We start from the raw sequence: 15589 nt of genomic DNA, 5'->3' as shown, positions 1-15589 counted from the left end.
CATAGCTGCAGACATGTAAGTCTCAAGCAAACCTAGTTCGTTCCCTACCACTTGCTACACCGAGGTTCATTGTTCAAGTAGGTGCATAAGACACAGACAAATCCTGATACCCACGCCATTTTTTTAAAAAAAATTTTTCTTTATTAAATATTATAAGGTACACAAATGAGCAGTACAATACCAGAGTAATGGCTGAATAAAGGTTGTATCTGGGGATGCTTCTGGAGTTACGATGCGTGAACGGTTACGCCATAGATTATCTGAAGAGATTTTGGGCAAAGTGGATCTGGAAAGAGGTGGGTTTTCAGACCCTTCTTGAAAGTAGACAGAGTTTCCACAGTTCTGAGTGACAGGGGAAGGTCATTCCACCACAACGGACCCAGAACCGAGAACCTCCGAGCTTTACCTTTCATGCGCGGGACCATCAAGCGAGCAGAAGTAGATGAGCGAAGGGGCCTGGCTGAAGTGTACCGGTTGATCAAGTCCTGTAAATAGCCGGGAGCAGTTCTATTGATGCATTTGTACACAGTAACCAGGGTTTTGAATTTGATATGGGCAGCTATAGGAAGCCAGTGCAGAGAGATGATTAGAGGAGATACATGGGAGCGCTTCGGCAAGTCAAACACAACTCATGCAGCCGCATTCTGTATCAGCTGTAGAGGTTTGATGGCATTAGCTGGAAGGCCACACAGAAGAGAGTTGCAGTAGTCCAAACGGGAAGTCACCATGGCCTGGACAAGTAGTTGGGCGGAGTCAGTAGTGAGGTAGGGACGGATCCTACGAATATTATGCAGGATGTATCTGCAGGACCGGGTTGTGGCTTCAATATGTTGAGAGAATGACAGACTCGCATCAATTGTAACTCCCAGACTCTTAGCAAAGGAGCTAGGCAAAATGAGTGAATTGTCCAGTTTGATCAAGAGGTCGTGACAGGAGGGCAGGCCAGCTGGGAGGTAAAGAATCTGTTTTGGAGAGGTTGAGTTGGAGGTGGAGATCATACATCCAAGAAGAGATGTCCGACAGGCAGGCAGCAATGCGTGCGGAGATGTCTGACGCACCAGGTGGAAAGGAGAGGAAGAGCTGCGTATCATCAGCATAGCAGTGGTATTTGAATTCATGGGAGGCTATGACCGGACTGAGGGAGGAGGTGTAGATCAAGAAAAGAAGAGGACCCAATACCGAGCCCTCCAGAACACTGGTTGAGAGAGGCAGAGGAGAAGAACAAGAGCTCCACCAGACCACTTGATAGGATCTGTCAGAGAGGTAGGACTCAAACCACTCAACTCTGAGTGCTGCACCTTTGATCCCAAGCTGGTTAAGAGAGGAGAGTAGAATCTGGTGATTTACAGTGTCGAATGCTGCAGACAAATCAAGGAGGATGAGGACCGAGGAGAGGGAGGCAGCTCTAGCAGCTTGGAAGTCCAAATTTCTGTCTCTCACACACTCACACACACACACAAAATCTGAAGCCACCTGTTTCCAACGGGGTTGCGGCAAACCGGAGCCTAACCTGGCAACACAGGTTACAAGGCTGGAGGGGGAGGGGACACACCCAGGACGGGACGCCAGTCCATCACAAGGCACCCCAAGCAGGACTCAAACCCAAGACCCACCAGAGAGCAGGACCCAGCCAAGCCCACTGTGCCACCACACCCCCCTAAATGAATACATCTAAGTATAAAGTTTCTGATGTTGATAATATGTCATTTAAAAACTTATAAGACTACATGGTCAGAGTTTAAATGGGGATACAGAGGATGAAAAGATGAAATTGAGGAGCTATTTGTAACCTTGCTGCTTTTAAATACTACAGATACAGAGACACAGATATACTATTAATTTGAAAGCTGATTGAAAGTGGGTTTGAATACAAAATGTAAGACAAAAATTGCATTCTCTTAATAAAACCACATAGCTGCACTACAAGAAAGGCTGGTATTTGAAGCTTGAGCTCTATGTTATATTAGCAATAGAACAGATCTGGGTCACAACTATATAGAGAAATAATTAAAATAAAGCTACGAAGTAAATTAAACCCAGCGCCTTTCAGGTTTTGAGCAGCTACTGCTAAGCAGGCAATTTTTTTCCTTATTTAAAAATACTAAGGAATATTTTAATCCTCCTGTTCTTAATTACATTGACATTCCTGGTGATAAGTTCAAGTGCCAACCCAATGCAATTTTATCTATGACGTAAGCACTGTAATAAAGTGTGTCATATTACCAAGAACAGCGTAAGCCAGAAGCAGAATATATATATATATATATATATATATATATATATATATATATAAAATACACACATATATATATGTACAGTATACGTACATATACATGTACACTCACTGGTCACTTTATTAGGTACACCTTGCTAGTACCAGGTTGGACCCCCTTTTGCCTTAGAACTGCCTTAATTCTTTGTGGCATAGCTTCAGCAAGGTGCTGGAAACATTCCTCAGAGATTTTGGTCCATATTGACATGATAACATCACGCAGTTGCTGCAGATTTGTCGGCTGCACATCCATGATGCGAATCTCCCATTCTACCACATCCCAAAGGTGCTCTATTGGATTGAGATTTGGTGTCTGTGGAGGCCATTTGAGTATAGTGAACTCATTGTCATGTTCAAGAAACCAGTTTGAGATAATTTGAGCTTTGTGACTTGGCACGTTATCTTGCTGGAAGTGGCCATCAGAAGATGGGTACACTATGGTCATAAAGGGATGGACATGGTCAGCAACAGTACTCAGGTAGGCTGTGGTGTTTAAACGATGCTCAATTGGTACGAAGGGGCCCAAAGTGTGCCAAGAAAATTCCCCCACAGCATTACACCACCACCACCACCAGCCTGAACCGTTGATACAAGGCAGGATGGATCCATGCTTTCATGTTGTTTACGCCAAACTCTGACCCTACCATCTGAATGTCGCAGCAGAAATCGAGACTCATCAGACCAGGCAACGTTTTTCCAATCTTCTATTGTCCAATTTTGGTGAGCCCGTGCAAATTGTAGCCTCAGTTTCCTGTTCTTAGCTGACAGGAGTGGTACCCGGTATGGTCTTCTGCTGCTGTAGCCCATCTGCTTCAAGGTTTGACGTGTTGTGCTTTCAGAGATGCTCTTCTCCATACCTCGGTTGTAACGAATGGTTATTTCAGTTACTGTTGTCTTTCTATCAGCTCGAAGCAGTCTGGCTATTCTCCTCTGACCTCTGGCATCAGCAAGGCATTTTTGCCCACAGAACTGCCGCTCACTGGATATTTTCTCTTTTTCGACCATTCTTTGTAAAACCTAGAGATGGTTGTGTGTGAAAATCCCAGTAATCAGCAGTTTCTGAAATATTCAGACCAGCTTGTCTGGCACCAACAACCATGCCACATTAAAAGTCATTTAAATCACCCTTCTTCCCATTCTCATGCTCAGTTTGAACTTCAGCAGATCGTCTTGACCATGTCTACATGCCTAAATACATTGAGATGCTGCCATGTGATTGGCTGATTAGATATTTGCGTTCACGAGCAGTTGAACAAGTGTACCTAATAAAATGGCCAGTGTTTGTATTTTAACGCTCCAGTTAAGCAATATTGTTTTTTTCTTTTCAAAATCTGGTTTGTACAACCACTTTTTTAATGTTTTCAAAGGTCAAGGACATTTCACGTTAATAATTCATAGCTGTAGTTCTGTGCCATTTTCCACTACACAGCTGTCAGTGTTGCCATCATAAACACACAATATGAAGAAAGAAGAGAAAGATATGTTTAAGGACAAAAGGACAATAGGATTCAAAGACAAACACTTGAAACAGTGGCACCATGGCGCTGCCACCTCACAATGCAGATGTACAGTAGGTCTCAATCTGACAGTGTGCAATTTGCATCTCAGTTATGGCCCTATTTACAGTTATGTCCTTCCTATTAGCTTTAACTACTAGTTTTGCCATTCTCCTCTGAACTTCCTTATTTACAAGGTGTTTTGCCCTTAGAAGTGGATCTTTTTTTATTGCACCATTTTCCATAAACTTTTCCATAAAGTTTCGGATCAGAACAATTTTCAGCAGTATAGTTTTCCCTTGGTTGTTTTTTGGCACACCTCACTGATTTCCTAGTAGCTGAATTTATTAGATTCTTCACATGGGTAATTTAACTTAAGTTCTCCCTTTTGGTAAACAGAGAAAAAAGGTGCATTTAGCTTTGGCACTTTCTGGTCTGTGCTTGTGGATAAAGCAAATCATTTGAAATGTGCTCCATTTGACCATATGATATAATTCTCCAGTTTTTCAAGGGTTTAGGCATGCAGTTCATGCTCCACTTCCTTACCGGTACTGTGTCGAACTTGGCAACTTATTTTGTATTTAGTGTACAAAATGTGGGGGGGCGTGGTGGCGCAGTGGGTTGGACCGAGTCCTGCTCTCCAGTGGGTCTGGGGTTCGAGTGCCGCTTGGGGTGCCTTGCGATGGACTGGCGTCCCTTCTTGGGTGTGTCCCCTCCCCCTCCAGCCTTACGCACTGAGTTGCCGGGTTAGGCTCCAGCTGTTCTGAAAATGTGTGTGTGTGTGTGTACGAAATGTGGCGTTGGCCATTGGAAAGTTCCTGGAGCAAATTTCATGGCCACTGAATGTGAGCGCTTTAGTTTTCTTTTCACTGCATACACTTGATGCCTGGAAGTGACATCTAGATAGTTCACACACAGACACACACATTGTCTGAAGCTGCTTGTCCCAAGCGAGGTCACGGCAAGCCAGAACCTAACCCAGCAACTCAAGGCGTAAGGCTGGAGGGGGAGGGGACACACCCAGGACGGGACGCCAGTCCGTCGCAAGGCACCCCAAGCAGGACTTAAACCCCAGACCCACCGGAAAGCACGCCCGGGCCAAACTCACTGCGCCACCGGCACCCCTTATCTAGATAGTTATACATCCTCTTTTAAGTTGTCCAAATGCAGGACTATCATCACTTCTCTGCAAAATGATTACATCGAACAACAGATTTACTACACGGTAAAATAGAGTTTTGAACACGAGTTTCCCCTTAATTCTTTTACCTACAGAACGTAGAATTATTTTACATCTGGCTACATCCACGTGTACATAGCGACCTAATACCCACCAATGCTACGTGGATTACTTATTGCTCTCCATATTTTCTGAGCAAACTAACACAAATGTTATGTAAATATGTACTACATACAGCAGACAATAGCAGTGGCTGCTGATGAATGATGGAGTAAAGTCAGATGCTGGAGGTGAATCCAAATCTTAGCCTGTGAACACATTCTCATCCAAGTGTGGCAGGAAGAAATTGCTTTTTCAGTGGCCTGTTGATAATCATTATAAGAATTTGAAATGATAAGGCATCTCATACTGCATGCTCAATATAAGGGCCTAAACTGTAGTGGACTCCCCATTGATATACCAGTGCCAAAATGACACAATGCATGCACTCTTTCCCATGTTACCTGACAATGTCTGCCACCCCCACTGATGCCTGCCAAATTAACTTTTTATCCAAGTATTATTACAAAAACAATCACCATAATATTCAAACTCGTGCTCCTGCTAGTTTTAATTTTTACTTTTGTTTTGGCCTCCTATGTCCATGAACAAAAGGGGGGTGCAGTGGCGCAGTGGCGCAGTGGGTTGGCCCGGGTCCTGCTCTCCGGTGGGTCTGGGGTTTGAGTCCCGCTTGGGGTGCCTTGTGATGGACTGGCGTCCCGTCCTGGCCGTGTCCCCTCCCCCTCCAGCCTTACGCCCTGAGTTGCCGGTTTAGGCTCCGGTTCCCCACGATACCATGTGGGACAAGTGGTTTCGAAAATGTGTGTGTGTGTCCATGAACACACTGGTGGCCCTGAAGGCTGATGATCAATAATAAGATGAACACAAATGCCGTATATAGCACAAGTTTATGGGGTGAAGTGGTCAGCAACTTACAGTGCATTGATATTTGTGAAGACAGTAGTATTTTATTTCTGTCTTTGCAAAATGAGATACATTAGTCCATCTATCCATCCATCCATTTTCTTACCCGCTTCTCCTACTAGGGTCGCGGTGGCAATAGGGAGATCAGAGCAGCCCAGACGTCCCTGTCCCTTGCAACTTCCTCCAGCTCAACCCGGGGGATCCCTAGTCGCTCCCAGGCCAACTGGGAGGTATAATCTCTCCAGATACATTAGTTTTAATTTTAATGTTTTAGCTCGTGGGCTGCACACCTATGGAAGGGATAGGGTTTCGCTCATGGGCAGTTCCTTGCTGCCTGCCCCTGCCTCATCTCAATGGCCTCATGATGACCGCATGCTGCCACTTGAGACAGAATCCGTGGGACTTGTATGGCATCTCAGAGATTGCCTGAGGGTGTGGGAAGTGTTGGGAAGGAGGAAGAGGGCTCCCTATGGTGGGCTCAGATAGTTGATGTATGAGCCTTATTTAGTTTACCTTTGTTTCCATTGTTGCTACGTGTCTTTCTTTGAAGGGGCCATATCTTAATTTTAGTAGTTTTTTCCTAAAGCAACATTCTTTTGGAAGGCGAACCCTGCTTTCTAGTGACTCTGCCCCATAACATGTTCATCACATTAAAAGTCTTACAAAGTTGTCATTTACAAAACCTGACCTGTAAATAAATCAATGCATGTTGGTATTCACTCTTTATTATTTTGTACTGTACATTATAATGGAGGTTGCAGATGAGTCAGAAGTTTTGTGTGTTGTTGGACATTCCTGTGGGAAGGATCAGGCAATATTTAGCATTGAATAGGAAGCTCTGGAGATGACAAATTTATTTTTTCAGTAATTCTGTATTACTTCTAATATTGCTTGAACTTCTAAACCTTTACGTCTTGTGCAGTTTTTTTTCTTTTTTGAGGTTTTACTGAACCTAAGAAAAAATTGTAGGTTTTGTAAAGTCCAAGAATCAGGTGGCCAATCTATACAGTATGTGTTCGGTATGTAGGTGTAGCCACAGGCTACCCAGGTGGAACTGAAATACGGAAAACTGGTGAATATAATAGTAGTGGACAGGTGGACATTGAAAGAGGTGGGATGGAGAAAGATGGGGCTCAACAAGCAGCTCAGGAGAACAAACTACCGAAACGGTTACTTTAAGAAATAGAAGTTTAGTCTGAATTGGAAAAAATCAACAGAAGGGATGTCTTTCATAACAGTAGGTAGCTTTATAAATTAGTGGCCCACTGATTACATGCTTTTCCACCGATAGTTTTCAAACAAATCTTATGCTCTTCGAACAGGTTGATCACTTATGAACGAAGAGCACAGTTTGGTGGTTATTTGGTAAGGAGATCAAAGTAAGATTTTGCTGGACTCCAGAATGCCTTATAAGTTATAAAAAGTATTATAAAATCACATCACTTTGAAACGGATAGCCAGTATAAAGATTGATAAATTTCTCGTGACAGTCCTGGATGCTGTGTTTTACACTGGTTGAAGCAAGGAGATGATGCAAGCAGGGCTGCTGGAAAGTAATGAGTTACAGTAGTGAAGCCTGGTGGAGATGATGGCACAAAGTAGCTTCTCAATACTCAGTATGGAGAGGAAGCGCTTTAATTTGGACATACTCCTCAGGTGTAGGAGGAAGGTCTTTGTAACTCACTTGATATCGAGTTTCAGAGATACTTGCAGATGATGCAATGTGGTAAACATAGGGTTAATGCTAAACATGGTCTGTCATGTAAATGAATTGAGAGTAGTAGGTCAAGTGAGCTGGGGAAGAGTGAGGGAAAAACTCTCCTAATAAATCATGCTGATGGTACACAGTGCTGTGCAAAAGTCTTAGACATTTTAGCTGTTCCATGAAAATATTGGCTTTAGACAGTTATGTCTTCTGCATTAGTGTGTCAATAGGAAAGAGCATATTTTAAATTTCCCAACATTCCTTTTGTAAAAAAGTGAAATATTTCTGAGATTTTTGTATGTTATTAAAGAAAGTGACTTAGTAATAAACTGCTTTCCGGATTAAAAAAACCTAATTCCAGAGGTTTTTTTTGTTCTCTGGGTTGTCATATGGAGTCTGAGGGAATTTGTTTGTAATCCACTGATTCATGTCAGTTATTAAAGATTCTGAGTATTTTTCATTTTTTGGACTGATACATTCCATTTTCATTACAGATTGTATTAAAAGGTAAATGAGGTTTTCCTTTGCACTAAAAAAAAAAGTATGACAGACTCTGGTCTCCCACGAGAAAGACAGATGTCAAACATGCTGCGATGAAGAGCGAGGGACTTGCCTTCGAACTTTCACATCAAGTCCTTGTGATGTAAGACTTAGTGCCAGTTCTGCACCTTCGTAGCAATACATGTACGTTTGTTTTAACAAAATGAGAAAAATGCACAGGTCTGCTACTAAAAAGAGCAGGAAGTCCTTCAAACCAAGCAGCTGGATGAGAGCAGAGTGTCATCACAGTGACCAAGAACATGGGCATGAACCAACAACTCATGGGCTCAAATGGAAAACAATGTACAGAGTTCAGCAATGTCTTCAGCACTGAATACATTTCACCCTTTGGTGGAGTTTTCAAAAGGACAACATGAAATTATGCCAACCGTTTCCCAGGAGTTATGTAGCAGGAGACCTAGTGGGGAAATATGATTAATAAGACTTATTAAATTTAATAAATTAATCTTTTCACTTCAAACTGAAGAGCTATGTTACATGCATTTGGAATCAGGAATGTATCTGCTGCTGAGACATAATTCAATAAATTATAAAAGTTCTGCCCTCACACCATCATATTTCACCAGCACTTACTTAAGAGATGAAAAGACTCTTTGAACGGCAGAGCGTTTCTGTTTTTCAAAGATGCTCTCACTGCCTTTCAAGCCTGTGGAACTCAACAGTGACTGATGCATTGAAGCTCCACCGTCACATATCCCTGTGCATTCACTGCTCCATTTGTCATCATCCCATTAGGCAATAGAACATACTCTGTGTTTAGGACACATTGAAAATCACCAGATTAGTATACAGTATTTCCTTTATGTATACCGTGTTAATGACAGTAGCTCTCAGCTCAAGGGCTGTTTCTTTGCATGTGGATTTCAATCCATCTCACTCTGTTTGGAGTTTGCATGTTCTTCACGTTTTTGTGTGGGTTTCCTCCTGGCACTTTGGTTTCCTCCTGCCGTCCAAAGACGTGTATCTCACATAAATGTGTGACTGAATAATCCTGGCTGTGAGTATGCATGTGTGTGCGCGCGCGTGTTTGTTTGCTCTGCATTTGACTAGTATCTCATTTTACATTTACACGTACATGTATTCATTTATCGGACACTTTTCTCCAAAGCGATGTACATCTCATGGAAAATACAATGCGTTCATTACATTAGCAAGAAGAGACATAGTTACAGACGTAAAAATTTTCTTTGTATCCTGCCTAATTGTCCCATCTGGGATTGGATCCATTCCACCTTGACCCTGCATTGGGAAAAGGAATACTGATAACTGATGGATGCATGGATGGATGGATGGATGGAGTTATACAATAATTGTGCTAAAAAGGTACTGTCACTACATTTGCCTACATTACAACACTTTGTGTGTTGAAGCCCTTGAAGAAAAGACCTTTGAGAGCACAGTAAAGGAGGGTGTGTGTTGACAGGATAATAGTGCATAGTAAAGAGGGGGTACAGGGTGGTTGTGTCGAACAACTGGTGTAAAATGTGGCCAAGTCGACGGCAAAAGTGTGGTGTTGGAAGTGAAAAGCACGTCATTTTGGCTGGAAGTAACTATCCGAGGCCCCTGACCAAGCAATTCTCGTGTATCGTGTACAGTACCAACATGAGATGCCCTGGTTCCACACTAGTTAGGGCCCACACTCCCCAGATGGGATGGCAGTAGCGCAGCGGGTTTGGCCGGGTCCTGCTTGGAGTGTCTTGTGATGGATTGGTGTCCTGTCCTGGGTGTGTCCCCTCCCCATCCAGCCTTGTGCCCTGTGTTGCCAGGTTTGGCTCCGGTTCGCCTTGGGACAAGCAGCTTCAGTCAGTCGAGGGGTATTCGGAGCAGGAATATTTAAATTGTGGGCTGTTGCTTTTTAAGTCACAGCTTCAGACTTTGTTGTCCTCTCAGACATGTGAATGACCCCGGAATGTAGGACAGCCAGATAAGGAAGTCCATGGAGATCTAGCTTTTGAAACTGCCCAGTGGTCCCATGTTGATGCAAGCACACAAGCACCTTTTTCTCCTTTACTCTCAACCGCTCTTTGTCTCTCGTCTGGAACTGGGTTAGGTGGTGCATTTCATATTTCTCATGAATATTTACGCTTTGAATGAATTTCCATGATATTCTGAACCATTTTCAGACAAATACAAGGAATTTTAAAAGCTTGTATGCATACATACACACTGTCTGAAACCGCTTATCCCAAGTGGGATCACAGCAAGCCGGAGCCAAACCCGGTGACATAGGGCGCAAGGCTAGAGGGAGAGGGGACACACCCAGGACAGGATGCTAGTCCATCACAAGGCACCCCAAGCAGGACTCAAACCCCAGAGCCACTAGAGAGCAGACCCCAGCTAAACCTGCTACGCCACTGATGTCCCATCTGGGGAGCGTTCCCTCCCCCTTCAGCCTTGTGCCCTGTGTTGCCAGGTTAGGCTCTGGTTTGCCGCGACCCCACTCAGGACATGAGAAGGATGATTGTCACAACAAAACATGAACCTACCTGTGTATATTAGCCTTAACAATATAAATAAATACGTTCTACACTCCTCTGCAAGTATCAGGAAATCCGACAAGTAGATAAATATATTCATATTGTTTTGAGGGAGGTTGACAGGAGGTGAAACCTACATCTATCCTAGACATCAGCACAGTGTCTGCCTGCCTGTCTGTCTACCTGTCTGTCTGTCTATCTATATCTATTTAAATAACCCATGAGCGTTGCCTTTTTATTAAAAAGAAAAAAAAGCAGATATGTTAAAGCAACTTATAGGAACCCCTGAGATGTTTGAAAGAGTACAGCACAACAGGACTTGTCACGTAACATTCGAAAGTAATGTCTCACTTCTGCATAGGTTCAGTCTGGCTTTGGTATATATGCAGAGGCAGCTGGTAGTGTTACTGCCTTGGGATCCAAAGGTTGCAGGTTTAATCCCTCTCTCTGGCTTTAATACCCTTGAGCAATGTACTTACTCTAAAATTGCTCCAGTAAATTACCCAGCTGTGTAAATAATTGTAAGCATATAATAGTTGTGATATTAGCACTGTAAGTTGCTTTGGAGACAAGCATCAGCTAAATGAATAAATGTGCATGGCCAAGTTCACATTCTTTCTGTCCTTTATTCTTTCATTCCCCACCGTTCTTCATCTTTTATTGCCCAAAGTCCAAATGGGACAGTGTTTCTGTGCTCCTGTCACATTCCCAGTGTACCTGCTGAGCAGAATATCAATACATTTTTACCAAACACTTGAAGTACTTTTTCACAGTGTTTTACACTTACAGTAATGTAGATTAACCTGTCCATGTAAAGGAATAATATCTGAATATCTGAACCGTTACACTGCGATGTATTGCTTTGGTCTGATGGAGAGCAGGGGAATTAGGAGGAATTCTAAATGTTACTCTGTGGCTATTTGCGAAGAAAATATACCTTTAGCGTAACTGGTAATTTTCAGCACTTAGCGTGTTATACCATTAAAGCAGTTCTTTGGTCGTTCACAGCTCAGTTCAAAACGCACCCTGTACTGCTGCTTTATGTAGATCCTCTGCAACACTTTGTTAGCAAACATCAGGCCAGGTTTTGTGTAGGAATTCATCTCCATCTTTAAATTATGTTTATTCATTATTTATTCATTAATAGTACGCTTACGTTTTTTCATTTCGCACGTTCAGCTTTTCTCCAGAGCGATGGAAAATTGCTACTTTGTAGTACCGAGCTAACGCCTTTATCAAAGGCAGCGTGCTGTAAGTCTAGTTGATTCACTGGAGCCCATCCAATGAAAGGGGGAGTAACCCCCGGACAGTACACCACCACCACCATTCCATCACAGGTCACCACACATGCACATACACTCATCCATTCAAATGCTGTGGGCAAATTAGTGTCACCAACCCACCTGAACTGCTTGTCTTTGGACTGTGGGCAGAAACCAGAGCACCCTGATGAAAGCCACACAGACACGGGGAGAACACGCAAACTCCATACAGACTAAGCAGAGGTTGAACTCGTTCTTTCACACACTCAGTGACTCGCACAGTGATGCAGCGGCACCACTCGCTGTGCCACCTTGTAAATGAAGTTCTGATGCCCCAAATAATATTTTGCTTTTGTTATTGAATAATTTTTCAATGAACTATTTAAACACATGAGATAATGCTGAACTTGTGCGATTGTCTACAAATGCAAAGTGATTTTTCAGTTTGCTGAATTTTATGTCGATTGCCGACAAATGTATTTGAAGTCATTCAAAAGCAATTCTATACAGTGGAGAAAATGTCCTCATAAATGAATTGTGTTTTTGTGTGTGTGTGATTATAACTGTATAATATAATATTTAGCCATCAGAATGTGAAGAAAAATAATTGTATATAACCATGCTTTGCCATGTTTTCGTTTTGTTTTACAGAGTCAGAGGTGGTCTACAGAAACCATGACGGCCACGTCATCAAGTTCAATGTTGCCACGAATGAGACGGACATTCTTTTGAAAAACAACACATTTGTAAGTACACATCACACTGCTGTGACCTTGGAAAAGCACGAGCAAATACACCCTAAATAAACCAGCTGGACACATGGTCTGTATTTGACCTGTTTCCATTTGTGAAGATAATCATGGCCTTTTCCATATGTCATGTTCTACAGTGGGAAGTTTTACTCAACATGTTAAACACACTTCAGTTCCTTCCAAGTGCCAAGAATCTGTTTAATTCAGTGAAAAACTGTTGCGACAGTCACAACGACAAAAGTATTAGGCCTACTGTGTTAGATCAAGAGTAACTTGGGCCAAGTTACATCTCTGAGACACAACGTTTCACATTTTTCGGATGTCATGGTGAAGTCCAGTAGGGCTGTACGAGGTCAAATAATATATTAGTTAGTGCTGAAGGTTCATACAAAATTATGTGGGAGCAGAGGTGGTCTTGTTTCAGTCATAACAAAGAGTTACACCTTTATGGTAGGCTCAGGAAAAGCTCTTGTTCAGAAATTTTCTTGCTGTATGAACCTGAAAATAAAGCAAAATAAATGGGTAAAAACCCTTCTCTTCTACATTTAAGGATACAAGACATTTTAGCAGTCAGACCACACAATAAATCTTAAATCACTTTCACTAAACCAGTATTATTGTGATTTAAATTGTATATTCTCTGTGCAGGCTAAAGAACATATACAAAGATGTATCTCAGTTATTTTTTAAATTTAGCATGTGACAGCTGGTAGTATAGTGGTTAGAGCTACTGCTTTTGGATCCAAAAGTCACAGGTTCAAGCCTTACCTCTGGCTGTAGTACCTTTGAGCAAGGTACTTACCCTAAATTGCTCCAGTAAAAATTACCCACCTGTTTAAATGGGTAAATAACTGTAACCTCCAGACTCTAACTTGCTTTGGAGAAAAGTGTCAGCTAAATGTGAAAATGTAGTATTCTGAGAAATTACAAATACATAGAGATACAGTATATTATTGGTTACAGTGTATTATTTGAAATGTTATGACTGAGTCATATTTGCAAGCCTTATAGATCTGGGGTTAAAGCTAACATTATCAAAAGCATTTACATTTATCTGATGCTTTTCTCAAAAGCGGCTGACAGTGTGAAGGTACTTACAAACATTTACCCATGTATATAGCGGGGTACTTTTACTGGAGTACGGCAGGGTGACTACCTTGCTTTAGGGGTACTACGGTAGCAGGTCAGATTTCCCACCCGTGACCTTCCGGTACAGTAATAACAGGTCTAACCTCCAGGCTATCAGCTGCCCCAGCTTCTAGCCATTTCCAGTAGGTTTAGTGTTACGTCACCAGCATGGATGTTTACGTTCAGTATTTGCAATATGTAGTATATACGTGTTTTGTTTTCCAGTATTCAGCACATCACTGATATCAGCAATTTTTCCTGTTAAGAGAATGATACAAGAATATTCCAGTGGATTTTGAAGTGATCGTAATACAAAGCAAATATTCTTACTTATATTTTTCTTCCAGATTTCCTTCAAAGTTGCAAAATATTCCATTTCTCCAGATTTGAGATACGTACTGTTTGCTTATGACGTTAAACAGGTGAGTAACTGAATTTTCATCAGCAAATTGCTGTGACATTTTATTTTAGCATTGTTATTAACTTTATAAACTATGGCTCACATAATGGGATCTCATACACTGAAACATGATATAATAATTTAGAGACATTCTTGCCCATCATAGTCATTTTCCTTCTACATAACTCCTTTGAATGGTCCTGAAAAAGACACAACACATTTACATATACTGTATACTCTATTTATTCATTTAGCAGATGTTTTTTTTTTCCCAAAAACCAAAAGATAATGCAAACGACACACTTATTTATCGAACCCCACACAGGTGATCTCTGGCAACACAACTCTAGTCCCTAGGTTGTCAGTTGGGAGCAGTCATTCAACACAGAAAAGTGTATGTGGAATAAACACTCACGGGAGCATCTATGAAATTCACAGAGCACAACAATCACAGTCAAGGGTCCTAAACCAGGAGCTGAGATACAAACCTGGTTTCTTTTAAATCCTCATACAAATATTTCACCGTTAACTGAGTTATTTCAATCGCTGTGAGTTTTAGGCTTGCGTAGGGATGCCTTATAGTGCAGTGGTTAGAGCTACTGCCTTTGGACCCAAAGGTTGCAGGCTTGGTCTCCACCTCTGGCTATAATATCCTTCAGCAAAATACTTAACCTAAATTGCTCTCATAAAATAACCCAGCTATACAAATGGGTAAGTAATTTCAGTTAGATTAATGTTATAATTTGCTTTGGAGAAAAAGTGTAATACAAATGTTGTAAGGAAGCAGGACAGACTCAAGGTGTATGTGAAACTGGTGCTTTTATTCATTTTACATACAAGTGGTGAGTGATTCTCTATGGCAGGGGCACGCTCTCTCTGCTCTACTTTACAGGGTGGTTCGCCCTCCTACTGCCAAGGAATGTTTAAATAAAGGACGATGAAGACATTGTCCCTCCTCCTTTTGTGTCACCATGTGCATGAATCCCACAGTCATATAATAGCTTTAGTAACATGAACATGTTTACAAAAGCACAAACAAAGCCTTCATCTTGTCATCAGATTAAAATCATCTAGAGTTTGTCATGCTGTGCAGAGCTTTTTTGTCATGAGCAAAAATACTTAAAATGTGAATTGAACATCTGTCTCAAAGATGGAAAGGAAAAGCTTTACCAAAGGGCAAAGCAAAAGCAAGTTCACTGCAAAAGCAGCCAGTACCCAGGCTACAACTACTGTACTCATCGCCAGCCAGTGCTGATTCCGATGCTGGAATGTCCGAGATCTTCACAGATACGTCTATAATCAGATGTGAGTGAATGGAAGCCAATTAACTTTAGGTGACATGTTTTACTTCCAGCAGTCGGTTATTTTTTTGTATAAGAAATAGTGTTGTTTT

General features: G+C 41.8%; 1 protein-coding gene across 1 annotated transcript in view; it reads left to right on the top strand.

Moving 5' to 3' along the window:
• The window catches only part of dpp10 (dipeptidyl peptidase like 10), a 59055-nt gene that overhangs the window by 12634 nt on the left and 30832 nt on the right, over nucleotides 1-15589 (top strand). Inside the window, exons 4-5 of the mRNA XM_018732409.2 lie at nucleotides 12568-12662; nucleotides 14144-14218. Of these exons, the coding sequence (XP_018587925.1) occupies nucleotides 12568-12662; nucleotides 14144-14218 (170 nt within the window). The remainder of the gene's footprint in view (nucleotides 1-12567; nucleotides 12663-14143; nucleotides 14219-15589) is intronic.

The sequence above is a fragment of the Scleropages formosus genome, chromosome 1 (assembly GCF_900964775.1).
Source record: "Scleropages formosus chromosome 1, fSclFor1.1, whole genome shotgun sequence".
In the NCBI taxonomy this organism is placed as follows: Eukaryota; Metazoa; Chordata; class Actinopteri; order Osteoglossiformes; family Osteoglossidae; genus Scleropages; species Scleropages formosus.
Note: the sequence above shows the minus strand (reverse complement) of the source record. Positions and strands in the feature narration are given on the sequence as shown.